General features: G+C 38.1%; 1 protein-coding gene across 3 annotated transcripts in view; it reads left to right on the top strand.

Moving 5' to 3' along the window:
* The window catches only part of SMIM14 (small integral membrane protein 14), a 39769-nt gene extending 27601 nt beyond the window's left edge, over nucleotides 1-12168 (top strand). For all 3 annotated transcript variants that reach the window (XM_058804434.1, XM_058804433.1, XM_058804432.1), the window contains exons 3-5: nucleotides 1118-1166; nucleotides 8351-8499; nucleotides 9046-12168. In XM_058804434.1, the coding sequence (XP_058660417.1) occupies nucleotides 1118-1166; nucleotides 8351-8499; nucleotides 9046-9078 (231 nt within the window). In that variant the 3' untranslated portion in view covers nucleotides 9079-12168. The remainder of the gene's footprint in view (nucleotides 1-1117; nucleotides 1167-8350; nucleotides 8500-9045) is intronic.
* Nucleotides 12169-13650: the final 1482 nt, after the last annotated feature.

Raw genomic sequence — 13650 nt, forward strand, 5'->3', positions numbered from 1 at the left:
TTCCCAGATGTCTTCCTTCTTCAGTTCTTCATCTGTTTCCTTGATGTGTTTTGCATAATATGACTACATACATTAAGTCAATTATGCCAATACAAGAGGAAATGGGTTTTGTGGAAATGATTCTTGTATTTCTTACATAAAGAGCACCATCTTTTCATCTGTTTAACATTTGTATATTTACACTGGTAATAAACAGATTAGCCTGTTGTGACAAAAAGCATTGGGATTTGTGACACAACTGTATCATAAAACCTGTGAAAAAGCAAATGTTATTTCTAACCAAGGCAGTGTAACAATTCTGTACTTTTAAAAACTTTTACTAATAATCCATGTAGTTTACCTAAGCAGAGTATAGAATCTATTTCTATAGTGCTGTACATTAAATCCCATCCAATTAACATCTCTGATCTGAATAAAGAATGTGATATTTGTCTTTCTTTTTTGGCTCTGTCATCTGTAAAATAGCTGTACTGATGTGCAGGTTAGCCAGTGTTGACTTTTCTTGCAGTAGGCAAGCTTACCTAGTCTGTAAATCAAATAGTTATTACAGTCACTAAAAATGTTTTAAATTTTACCCATCAGTAAAGAGAAAAACCAGTAAAATACATATTAAAACCTGCTTTTTAAAAAAGATATTGGAGGAAAAAATAGTAAGTACTAAGTTTAAATGTGAAATACTAATGCAGCTTCTCTGTGCATAACCATTATCACAGTCTGATCATTTATTGTGATGTAATCACAGAGTATTTGAATGTTACTTTTTCTAGATAATAGTAAGAACAGATATTTTGGGATTTATGATGGACAGGTGCAGAGAGTATATCTGTATATAATAGCTCCTATATCACTACAGATTTCTTTTCTCTGAATTTTGAAAGGTATTAAATGGCTGCATTGGAAGCAATCACACTGTAGTCAGGTGATTTAAGGGTATTATGTAAATAGTGTTCAGAAACTATCTCCATACCTGGGATTCTTCACAAATGATAAGCCAAGTGTGATCCAGTAAAGGATCAGTTATTCTAATTTACTCTGACAATATATTTAATCCTGATTTCAGTAAAAGCTGACCAAGACTTATTGTTAAATGTCATGCTTTTCTTCTTCTCTGTTTCAGCTGAGACAATCCCAGTCGTACTGCACAGACACAGAATGCCTTCAGGAATGTGAGTAACTGTTCATATCAGGTTCATGGAAGTAAAATGAACAGCAGTAATTAAAACACAGTCTGACTGTTCTTTAAAATGCAACAGTTGATTTAATGTTATAGGGACATATTACAGTAAATCAAATCCTGCAGTAATAAAATTGATGTGCTGGGGAGTGGTAATTTCTGAGAACCTGTGATGAACATTTGTACATTAGAAGCAGCATTGATGAGAGTCCTGGAGGTATCAATAAACCAGCATAACCATCAATCAGGTCCCAAGCATTACTGAATCTTATTGTTAGCCTCCAAATAGGATAATTTGGGGAATGAGAGGGGAAAATTTGGAAAGTGCTTTATTTGTCCTCCTCAGATTCAGAGCAGCCTAACCAATAACGAGTAGATACTGAGCACAGACACACACACACATGTTCACAGCTTGGGCTGGGTGATGAGCTGTCTGTACTGTGACCCCTCTACTCCACTGAGAGGAAGAGGAGGCTCTGACTCATAAGCTGACATCCACCATGACTGCATCTCTGTTGATTTGGCTCCTGTGTAGTTAATGAAGCAGAGGACTGATGTGTACACTTCCTTGGAATTTGCTATGAAATGCATCAAAAAACCTCTCCCAAACAGTGAACAGTACTAGGTCAGTCAGACATTACCAGAATGAACAGTGAAGCATAGCTGTGTGGAGGTTATGCAGCAATGTAAGCATGCCCTGAGGCGTTGAGACACTCCCTGAGACACTTTCTGTGAGCTAGAGGGAATGCTGTCAAATGTTTGTAAATAAAGTGACGTGGGTCTGTGTTTCCTACATCAATTGAGCGTGTGAACTCATTCAGCTTTCATCAGGACTGCTGTAAAGCCTTGAGGGAGCAGCAAGCACCTGAGCAGTGTTCTTGTAAGCAAGAGCTGCTGGTGCCTGTATCTTTTATAGGTGTAGGAGCAGTGCAGGCAAGGTTTCCAGCATCTTGGAGAGAGTGCATGGCTCCATTGACCCTCATGTTCCTCCCTCTTCACTCCTCTGTAAAACCTGTTTAGAGATGGGCATGCAACTCAGACTTGCACTGGGCTCTGCCAGTGTGGAACAATCCCAGATTCAGTGACATGCTGGGCTGAAGGGGGAAACTGAGCTGTCCCACATAACCCCCTGAGGAAAAGATGGTGTGGTGCACATGTGCTGTACAGTGCTGCTGCCTCACTCCTTCTTTATGGGCTTCCATCACTATTCCTCTTCCAAATGTACCTGGGCAGACTTTTTCATCTCCCACACCTTAAATTTCTATGTAGTTTTTTTTAATCACAGGCATGTAGGAGAGGAAAAGAGGCAGATGATGGGAGACAGAATATTTTCTATATTAGAAGGAGGCACAGACAGGGTGTGGAGCTTTCTGAGCTTTAGTCCACGGTCAAAACCAAGCAATGGTAGGTCATTCTCATGCCTTGGGAGTCTTGGATCATTAGTACTTATGAAGTTTTTAGACTAAGGACTGTATAAATGAGTAAGTTCTCATATGTGTGGCCACAAAGCCTGTGGGATAGCTTTAATATTACCAAGCTATAGTACAGTGGGGATTTGAATGGTTTGCAACAAATAGCTTTCCATTCTCAGATTCTTGCAATAACTGTCTGTGCAGATGCAAGCAATTTGGCCGCAATTGTTCCAAACCAGTGGTTTGTTTCAAAAACCAAAGCAAAAATTACAGAGTAAATCTTTTCCTATGTTATTATATTGCTTAAATTTAGTTCTAGCAAAGGTATTTTTCTGCTGATGCAATGACACAGCCTGCATATTTGTCATTATTTTGTGGTGCTTCTGTGATGCTGTGTTTGTGGCAGTCTGTAAGACCCTGAGAGTCAAAGGCAAAAATAAACAGATTGAGCCCGGAGAAGCTTCTAGAGAGGTTTTCAAAAACATATTAAAAGTAATTCTGGGCCAGTCTTCTGTCCATTGCTTCATGCTGTTTTTATGAGCTGTAAAGTGATGAGCTTACGTTTGAGGTGGGTCTCCTCTTCCCTAGGTCCCACAGCTCCACTTCCTGGTACTTGTTGACTTTGATTCCTCATTTCAGAATCTCACTAAGAACAAGTTTGTTTCACTCTCACCAATTCACTCATTCCCAGAATTTGGTCTTCCTTCTGGAAGCACAGCTGGGAATGTTGTCATACACAGATTCTTAAGTTGCAAGGTTGTGGAATAACTGATGAGATGTATGTGGTTTTGTTTTGGGAGACGTCAGGGTTGGGGTTCAGCCAATGTCACAGCAGCATCATGTGTTGTGCTGCTGCTACCAGCTGGAAATTCTCAGAAACACCCTCTGTTGATTCTTCTGAGCATGCTTTGTTTTTCCAACCCTTGATTTAGGTTCTTTTTTGTTGTTGTTTTTTAGAGCCATATCAAGGCAGTAGTACCAGGTTTCCCACCTTCACTTTTTTGTGTTATTATCTATAAATTCTTACTTGCAGTTGTTGGCACCATTATGTCATAGTGATTCCCCTGCAGAGTTTCCTGCCAGGGTCAGGACCAGTGCTTTTGGATTTAGGTATAGGAAGATATGAGCACCACTTCAGCAAGCATTTGGGCCCTCTGCTTGATGGCTGTTCATCGGCTGGTTCTCCATCAGAGTATCTGCCATGCATTAAAGCACGTGTCAGAGCCTGATGACTGTTCCCTCCATTTCAGTGGGTGCCTTGCAGAAAGAAAAGGCTGTAAGTTTTGAATAGGCAGCACATTGAATTTTCTGTTGGGATTGTTAATGCTCAGCAGATCAGAAGATCTTAGAGTTTCCCTTGAAATGAGCAATAAGAGTGGTAATTCCTTTCTGAATTCTGTCTAATGCAAGCGGAGCAGGCGCTTCTCTGACGTGTGGCAGTTGCAACATCATCCAGCCTAGGGAGGGTCCCAGCTGGTTCTGATCTGCTCTGATGGCTCATGGCCCTTCACAGTCAGCCTTCCCTTCCCCTGTCAAAGGAAATGAGGGACTACTGCTGGAGTTTTTTCTGTGTTCTAGCAATTCCCAGACGTTGACACCTCATATTTTCAGCGCTATTCTCAGTGCTCTGCTACGCTGTAATGTGGTCAGAGGTGACTGTCTCAAATGTTGTCTACTCTCAAACTTTTATGCAATTTAAAGTGAATACGTACATGTGATTCATCTTGATTTGTATTCATCTAGGGCAGTCACAGCAGCCTAATGTCTGCCAACTCTTCCCTCCCTTTTCTAGGAATTCCCTTCTCCCTTCCTCTGCTGCTCAAGACCATCTTGGCTTTCTTTGGGTTCCTTATCCCTGCCTTTGAAAGTGTCAGCTTGCAGGCATTATGTCCTGAAGGTCCCATGGGCTCTTTGTCTTCGCTGATTATTAATTTCTAAAATATCTCTCTTCATACAGTTTTATGCCTTTCCTTCACAGAAGAAGCAAGGCTTAAAGCACCATGAAAAGAAGACATAAGTCAGAGACCATGCTTTTTGCCTTCCTGCATGCTGAAGTTTAACAGTTTTTACCAGTGTCAATCTGTTTATACTCCAAAAGAAGATATTTCTACCATGAGAGGGCAGACAAAAAGCACCACATGGAATACACTTTTACAGTAAAACAAATGAAATTTCTCCTTTCTTGAGAGTGCAGCCTCACTCTGAAGGAAAAACTGCATTTTAAAAGCACTAAGTTCATGTAAGGGTGTTTAACCTGGGCACTTAGTAGTTTTAATATTGTATTCTTGAGATTTCAGTTGCACAATCAGTAATTGGTTGACCTTTAATCTTTAAAAACTCTTTTTACTAAACTCATAATTTTAATAGCTTTTACTGCCTTCTAGAACCTCAAATGAATCTGCAAACATCTGTCACAGAGGATTTTTTTTCTACTTCCCATTTCTTTCTGGGTGAAGACTAGTTTGTGTGGCCTGGTCTCTGCTTCTGTAGGAAAAAGCAAGTCCAAAAACTGCATTGTGTACATGGAGCCACAGATAGGATTCACCATAGTCACTAACTCCCATGGGAGTTAATCCCACAATCTCACACCAGCTCCTCATAAAGCTTTCTCCTGCAGAGAGATAATTCAGCCATGCTGTAAAAAAAAGAAATAAATAAATTCCAGGTAACCACAGGGCCAGAACTGCTCACAGGCATCATTCAGGAGTGTGAGGATATATATGTATGCCAAACCCAGGGGACCAGATACTGTGAAAATAATTGGGCTGGATTCTGTGTTGCATGGAAAGGTAGGTTAGAGACTGGGTAATGTTTCTCAGTGACATGGGAATATGTGATGTTAAATTCTGTACTAGTTGGTGTGTCTGGAGCACTGGAGATTAATAGCCAGATCCATCCATCAGAATGGGTGGTGGCAGGAACATTCATCTCAGAACAGGACAATCTTCTATCCATCTGAAGATATTAGAAAATACCATTCACAGGTGCTCTTGGAGGAGAACCTTTATTCTTCAAGGAATCAAAACATCACTTCTAAATTACTTGCAAAAACATACCAGTTACAGATAAAGGAACTGTGACTGTGAACTCTTAAAAAGAAGATTTTTTTTTTCTGCCCATCACCATAAATTCCATCCTGCTTGATTTCACCTTCACTCAACTGTTCTTTTATCCATAAGCTGGTTTTATATGATTATTTTGTGATCTCAGGGATGGAGGTCTTTGTAGCAAGATTATTGTTTCCTACATATAACTGCTTCCAGTAGTTGAAATAGCTTCCTATCTCTTCTCTTGATTTGTGATGCAAAACTTTGAAAAGTTGGATTCAACTCAAACTATGTGAAATTTTGCTTATCCTCTTCCCTGTAAGAGATTAAAGTAACAGATTCTGAAATATCTCACATCCTTATTAAAGCACACGCTCATTGGTGAGAGGTGTGGGTTTATCAGTTCCTTGGTAAATGTAAACATTGTTGTGTCTGGCATGCCTTGAGTAGGTAGTACAGGGCCAGTTAGATCAGCTATTGTCTTGCTTAACTTAGTTCAGAACATGTTTCAGCACATTTGGTTCTGTCTGAACTGTGTTACAGCACAGGCTGGAAGAAATTGTGTCCTGCAATGGACCCCTCTGGGTTCCCTCTCTGGTCCCCTCTGCTCCCTTCCCTGACCTGTAGCATGACCTGATCTGGCTTCATTTGCTTACCCCAACTTTTGGTTAACCACCACAGACCCTAAGTGCACCAAGGTTCAGCCAAATTCCAGAAGGCAGTTGGACCAGTCCATTTCTCTGCGTTGTATGGGGAATCCTAACAAGTCATCAGAATTTTCAGTCTTCTACGAGAAATATTTGCCAAAGCAGTTACCTAAGGCCTTCTTACTTGTTGCTGCAGATAGTCTCAGAGTGGCTATTAGTGTTGTCTGGAAGCCCCATAATAATGCAGTTGTTCTTTTCATGCCAAGTTATATGCTCGTCTCCTGGACCGCATATAAGATTTTCCAAGATTTAAAATATTGATATATGCTGCTGATAATAATAATATTTTGGTCAACAAAACTAAAGGTCTAAACTCTTACCTTCGCAATTCCATATGCTTTCAAAATCAATTGTGTAAGAGTTTAGTGAATTAAAGGCTGTAGCTTTCTTATTTATATTCTGCACTGTGCTATCTGGTCCATATACAAAGCCCTTTATTCACTCAGATTTTCAAAAAGAATTCTCACTTGTAATTGCATATCATTCTAATAATAAAATTCCTTACATTAGCAACATCTTGAGTTTTGAAATGTCTATATTTTGTACATTTAAAAGGCAAAAGCAGTTTCGTTTGCTCATACATGTTGATGGTGGTGTTTGTGCTGTGAGAAGCATGAACTTCTATGGTGCATGGGTTTTTTTCTTCTTTGACATTTTTGAGTGCATGTGATGTGAGTAAAACACATCAGTCCAACAGCCCCAACTCATGAAGCCTTATTCCCAGAGCAGCAGTGTGGAGATTGGCATAGCTGTAAGCTCTAAGCTTCCCTGCAGGGCCCCTGTGGTGTGTCATGAACAAACCTTTCCAAGGAAGAGCCTCTGTTAGCAATGCTACCCAGGATGGCAGTGATATGGGTGGTTCTGTGGTTATCAGCATTAACCTTCAAGGAAATTATTCCAGCAGGGTATGAGTTATCAAGTAAGTGTTGAATAAGAACAATCCAACCAATACTGAATCCAGACTTGACTCCATAATCATTATTATTCATTATAGCTTTGAATCAATTGCTCTGTATCAGCTGATCATCTAGATCAGTAATGAAGATGTTAGGCCTTCAGATACTATAATAAATGGATTCGTGTGAGTACCATAGGTAATTATCTATACATGGGTTTACACTTCAGCTGACAAGATTAGTTACTGTTTGATTACTTGAAGTTATGTTTCAGAGGAGAAAAGTAGTTTTCAAATGTGCAGGTATTTGCACAAGTTTCTTGATCTAAAGAGATCAACTAGCCATTTCCAGCCCGAAGGTATTTTCTTAAATTTACTTCCATGTGTTGATGTTTCAGGTATTCTGTATAGAAATTTGATGTAAAGTTTTTATATTGTGTTCCTGGGCTTCACTTTGGAATGTATCTCTGCAGCATTTTTTCACCTCCGCCAGATACATTGCTAGCAGAAATACCACATGACCTGGATGATCAGTCATGGAGATCTGGCATATTGACAGTGAAACATCTTCAACAAACTCTCAAGAAATAAATTAAGAGTAGATTCAAGAAATTGATTACCATTAATTTGCTCCCTTCTTGTTAAAAATTAGCATGTTCTCTGTGCGGGGCCTAACAATGGAGCCTAACCTTTCATCAGTTTAGTCTTATTGTTTTATTTGTTTGAGGCAAAAAACCAAAGACCAACATACATATGGGGCATTTCCTATATGTTCTGCATCAAGTTTGATTTCTTAAAAATCAAGTTTGATTTCTTAAATGTGAAGAGCGTGTTTATCACCTCCAGTTACTAGGAGCTAATATGCAATAAGAAATATTCATGATAATTCTAAGGATACCAGTGAAATATTATGAAATAAATTATTCTCTTTTCAGATGGGTAAGAAATATGATAAAATACAGTATTACTGTCTCAAAGCCAAAATGAGGGACTATTCAGAACACTCCATTAAAAACTATTTCAGGGATTTCTTCCTGAGATTGCATTTTTGGTTTCACTTGGGGAAAAGAACTCTGCTGTTACTCTGTTATAACTTGACCTTTCTTTGTCTGTAGTGCCAGGACCAAACTCCTCCAGTGACAATGGCATCAGCTTTGCCATGATAATGATGGCCTGGGTGGTGATTGCACTTGTCTTGTTCTTACTGAGACCCAGTAATCTCAGAGGATCAAACACAGTCGGAAAGCCAACCAGCCAACACAATGTAAGTGCATCTTCAATGCCCTGCAGGGAGATTGTGTATTAGCTTAAATCTATTTTGGTTTAATACACACTGTCTCAAAGTATTTTTTCCCTTTTTTTTCACTGTATTTTCTTGGAACTCCATTAAAAATTACACTGAGTTAGTCCAAAGTGAAAGGAATATTGAAGGCTAAGTGCGGGATGGAGCAGGTGCAGTGTCCTCTGGACACTGTCTGTCCCTGGATGAAACTGCCTCCTGCCTTCTTAGGTGAAAGGGGACAAGCACAGCTTTAAGAGAAGTCAGTAAACAAAATTACAGCATGATACTTTGACAAGGGCGATCCTTGTCCTAGATGTGGGATCATGAAAAAATCTCCATTAATACAGGAAAAAGTATAATTTTTTGATGCTCATTTTCTCTAATTATTTTAAGAGATGTTGAAAAACCATGAAAGAAAACACAATGTAACACTTCTGAGTTCTTCTATTGCCGTATCCTCCTTTGTGAAACACAGTGTCTAATTCTGTACCTGCTTTTTTTTTTCCTTTCCTCCTTTCTTCTCCCAAGGGACAAGAACCACCAGCCCCACCAGTGGACTAGAGCATTCAATATTGGAAAAGCTCAGCAGCTAAAACCTTGCACGACCAAATGAACGAAGTGACCAGATTGCTCCTAACTCCCACTCAATACTGTTTTCTCATTTATATAGAGCACAGTTATCACTCAGCAGTAATCTTCATGAACTGCTTTTAGCAACTTCAATTTTAAGTTAATTTTTGCTTTGTATGTTATTACAATTCCTATAAAATTGTAATTTGATTAATGGTAAGGCATTGCAGGGGTTTTTTGGTTGTTACTGTGGACATTACACTTAATCTCTTTCTGTTACAGTGATCCTTATTTCTTTGATGTGATTTCTGATATGCATTGAAAGAAAAAGAAAATCCCAGTCCACCTAGAAGAATGGAAGGTTACTGACCTTTCTTCAGATTAATTCATATTTCTTCTCCAGTATGCTTTTGAGAGTTATATTATGGTTGGAAGTACTTAGTTATGTGCTGAAAAATAGAAATTGTTTTATATTTGCCCTGGTTTCAGAGCAGCTTTTATTCTGGTCTTTGGACCACTAACACAGTTTTCAGGGTTGCTGGCAAAAGCATGGATTGTCCACTAGAATAATACCGTAAGTGAACATGAGGGCACACATAAGTGAACATGAGGATTGCCACTGTCAAAGCTTTGATCTATATATTAGAAACTTTACACAAAAGATTATACCACCAAAAAAGTTAATTCAGCCATTTTCATTAATAAATTGTATGTCTTATTCAATATGTTGTGAAAAAGCATACTCTAAACCCAGGTGTGTTTACTTACAGACTTTATCAAAAGAGAAATTTAGTAAGAAGAACTTGGTAGAATTTTCTGTCCTGGCATAGTCTTTTCATAATTGATACCTTAACAAGTTTTTAGCCATGATATAATAGATATTGGACAGGATGAAATCATACCAAGAAGTTACCATGGTTACCAGCTTTTGGTATACAACATGTACTGGATTATTCAGGTTTTTCACCTGTGTGTTATCAGCAATTCTTAACATTTCATCCTTATCTACTAGTTGTAATTGTAGAATAACAAACTTGCAGGTGACTACATATGGCATGTCTCTTCCCTCTAATAAATGTGTGTATGTGTGGTATGTTTCAGTGTGTGTATGTGTGGCTGTGCACGCACCTGTGCACATCTCCCATTATGGAAAATGGGAAGGACTTTTTTTATGTACATTAATTTAAGAACATTTTAAAGATGTACAGAAAAGCAACACTGTATATTTTTCTTGTTCAATTTGAAAAAGTGATCAGAATAATGTAAAGAACATTTTTATGTTCCCAACATGAAACTTCTTTCCTTAAAGGTCAGTAGAACAGACATATGGGAATTCTAAGCCTTACTCTACAAACCTTTATTTCATGAGGACTTTAGTTATGGAGCTGAAGGAACTAACTATTAAATTTCAAAAAGGTTTGTATTAACAGGCTCTAACAAAAATCTCACATCAGATCCCATGGTTGACAGCTGCAGGGTTTTGCTCTTCAGGGTAAAGGGTGAGCCACCTAAGTCCCCTTCTAAGGGTACAGTGTAGAGCTGAAGAAGGGCTTCTGTAATTTGATGTAATTGACCTTTGAATTTCTATGGAATACTGTCCTCCCAAGCATAGGAGTAAGTTTAAAAAAAAAAAAGGAAAAAAAGAAGAAGATCGGGCCAGGTGCTCTCAGTGACATCAGTGCAGTGCCATGTAAAGCAATGAAACTGCAGGAGAGAAACTGAGAGAATTTGTCCCATTGTGTCTAATAATGTACAGGCCACAAACACTGTGTAAAGATGTCACTGGGACAAGCACTCTTGCCAGTGCTTACTTTTTGCCTTCCATGTACATTTATGTTTGGGATGCTGTTCAGTACAAGTAATACAGCATCATTTTGTTGAACCCACAAGACAACCTATATAATCTCCCACACTGACCTTTTTTCTCCAAGGATTTTTGGCCAGAATTCTTCACTATTGGAGGCAAAAAACAAGCTTCCAGATGATTAAAAAGCCAACTGAAACAGGCTTCTATTCAGAGCACTACTCCTCATCCTCTTGGGAGTTGGTGAGATTTACAGGAGATGCTCCTCACTTGTGAGGATCAGTCTCACTTAAATGTCTGTTTATGTATTTATAAAACTTACCCCATGCACCCAGCTCTAAAAGTCTTGGCAAATGACCTTTTTGTTCAGAGGAATGTTGTGGTTTACCTTTAAATGAAATGTCTTTGCTTGAAATTCCTCTGATTGTCCCAGTGATTTTATACATGTATGTTTTCCTCATGTAAATGGCTATTTTAAATTTTTTATGTAAAAGAAAATGAACATTGGAAATATTTTATTGTAAAATGTTTTACTAAAGAGCCAGGCCACTATCCCACATCAAAATGTATGCCTTTTAAATTCAGATACTCTCTCCAAGATACAAAATTTAGATCAGCACTCTTAATTAAAATAAAAGTAAGTAACCATAGGACTGTATTTTGCCACTCTTATTTGTGTTAAATAGTGCCTTACTCATCAAGTAGTTGCACTGAAGTTTGTGGAACTACTCTGAGATAATGTACTAGTAGCAGCTTTAGTAAGGGTGGCAGAAATCTGGTCTTTAGTGATGTAATTTGTGATTAAATAATTGTGTCATGGTTACAGATGTTTATGGTAAATTTTGGGAAGAGATTAGTGGTATGCAAAGCTCTAGGGTATGACCAGTTCTGTAATGATGGTTTTAAGCTTGGTTAGTCAGAGATGCAAGTTGTAGCAACTTGGAAAATGTGGAAGGAAATTTTACAATTATACCTTAACTTTGTTAAAACAATAGTATTTTAGAGTCTGCTTAACACAATTACTATACTCTGAAATGAGAAATCATATGTATCCATGCACTGTCTGCAGATCACTTAGCCTTGTAATGTTAATGATTGAAAAAGGAAGAGTGAAGATGTCATGTACTTAATGTGAATCGGTGGTTTAAAATATCTGAATTATGCCAAACAAAAAATCGTCTGTGCCATTTGCAGTTTCCTAGTAATCTTTTACTGAGTACTTGGATTGGGATAAAGGGCTTGTACTATGCACTTTTTATTGACTTAACAAAATAAATAGCAATCATTAGTAAACTTTTGTCTTTGTCTTTTAGTTTTTATATAAGACATAGGACTGCACCAACCTATCAATTTCTAAGGTAATTTGAAATAATCTAAAAATAAAAGTCAGTAAAAATAGTGTGTCACCTGTGTAACTTTTAAAATGTAAATTCTACCTTTTCTAATGGACACTTGCCTACTGTATGTGTCTCAAACAAGTCAGAACAAATAAAAAGCAGTTTCCAAGGTTTAAGATACTTTGATGACCAACATGGATACCTCTGCCTTTGGCTCTTCTAAGTAGTTGTGCAATCTAGGAAGTTAGAAATAATACAGGAAGAAAAGTAATGATAAATATGCTGATTGTGTTACTTTGTTTTAGATCAAATCCTACTACTTTGGGATTGCAATCTGTTTTCCAGCTCTAGATCTTGGCAGTGTTGGACTTTGAGGAAGGAAGATGCTGCAATAGCTCCAAGGCACTGTGTAGGAGCAGTAGAGACCTGCTGCTTCCTCACTGTTCCCATGAAGTGCAGCTCTCTTCTCTGGAAGCAGAGCACAAAATTCTGAGCACTGCCTCAACAGCAACTCAGATCCCTCATTAAAGATTCCTGTGCTAATCTGAGGAAGAAAATGAGAACCAGGGGAGCATTAGGGTTTAAAATAATGTATAGCTATCCAGAGATAGTGGCAATAAATACCAGAGAATCAGAAACAAAATCAGAATAATATAATAATAATAACAACAACAAGTAACAAATGTTTTAGCATTTGAGTCAATCTAAACAGTACGAGATCTTACTCAAATACCAATAATATCTGCTCATCAAAATTTACCCTTTTACTCAAACATGATACTATAAATAACCCCTGAAACTAAAGCTAAACTTCTAAGTACACTTGATAAAAAGTTTGACAAGGATATGCAGATGCCTGTTGAGAAAAGTGATGCAGAAAGAAAATTGCCACAAATCTAAATTTACATTGTTGAATAGATCTGTACAAAGCCTAGCTGTTCAAGATCACCAGTAATTTGAAATTACTCTGCCCCAAAGCCTGAAAAAAAATTACCCTATTTAGCATGTTTAGGAAAAATGCACCAAATCATTGCAGCAAAATATCCCATTAAGTGAATTCCTTGCAAAAATGGACTACTTGCATCCTTTTCTCCTTCTCTTTATTTCTCCAGTGCCAGCCAATGGCCTACAGTGCCATTCACTGCAAAGATCTGCACCTTGGGGTGGGGGAAGAAGCAGAACATTCCATGCTGAACCACATCCTCACTTGTAAAACAACACAACTCTTACCAACTTTTAGGCAACATCACCTGAAGATTTTTCTTTTCATATAGGAAAAGTAACTGAACACTTGTATCCAAATTGCCAACTCCCATAGCAGACATTTTGTAGTTAAATATAATAGCTAGAAGAATCTGGCTTCCACAGTACCTTTTTAACATCTGCAGATTAGAGCACTGGCCAGAGGGGGTGTCTGAAGCA

This window comes from Ammospiza caudacuta, chromosome 4 (genome assembly GCF_027887145.1).
Source record: "Ammospiza caudacuta isolate bAmmCau1 chromosome 4, bAmmCau1.pri, whole genome shotgun sequence".
NCBI classification, from domain to species: Eukaryota; Metazoa; Chordata; class Aves; order Passeriformes; family Passerellidae; genus Ammospiza; species Ammospiza caudacuta.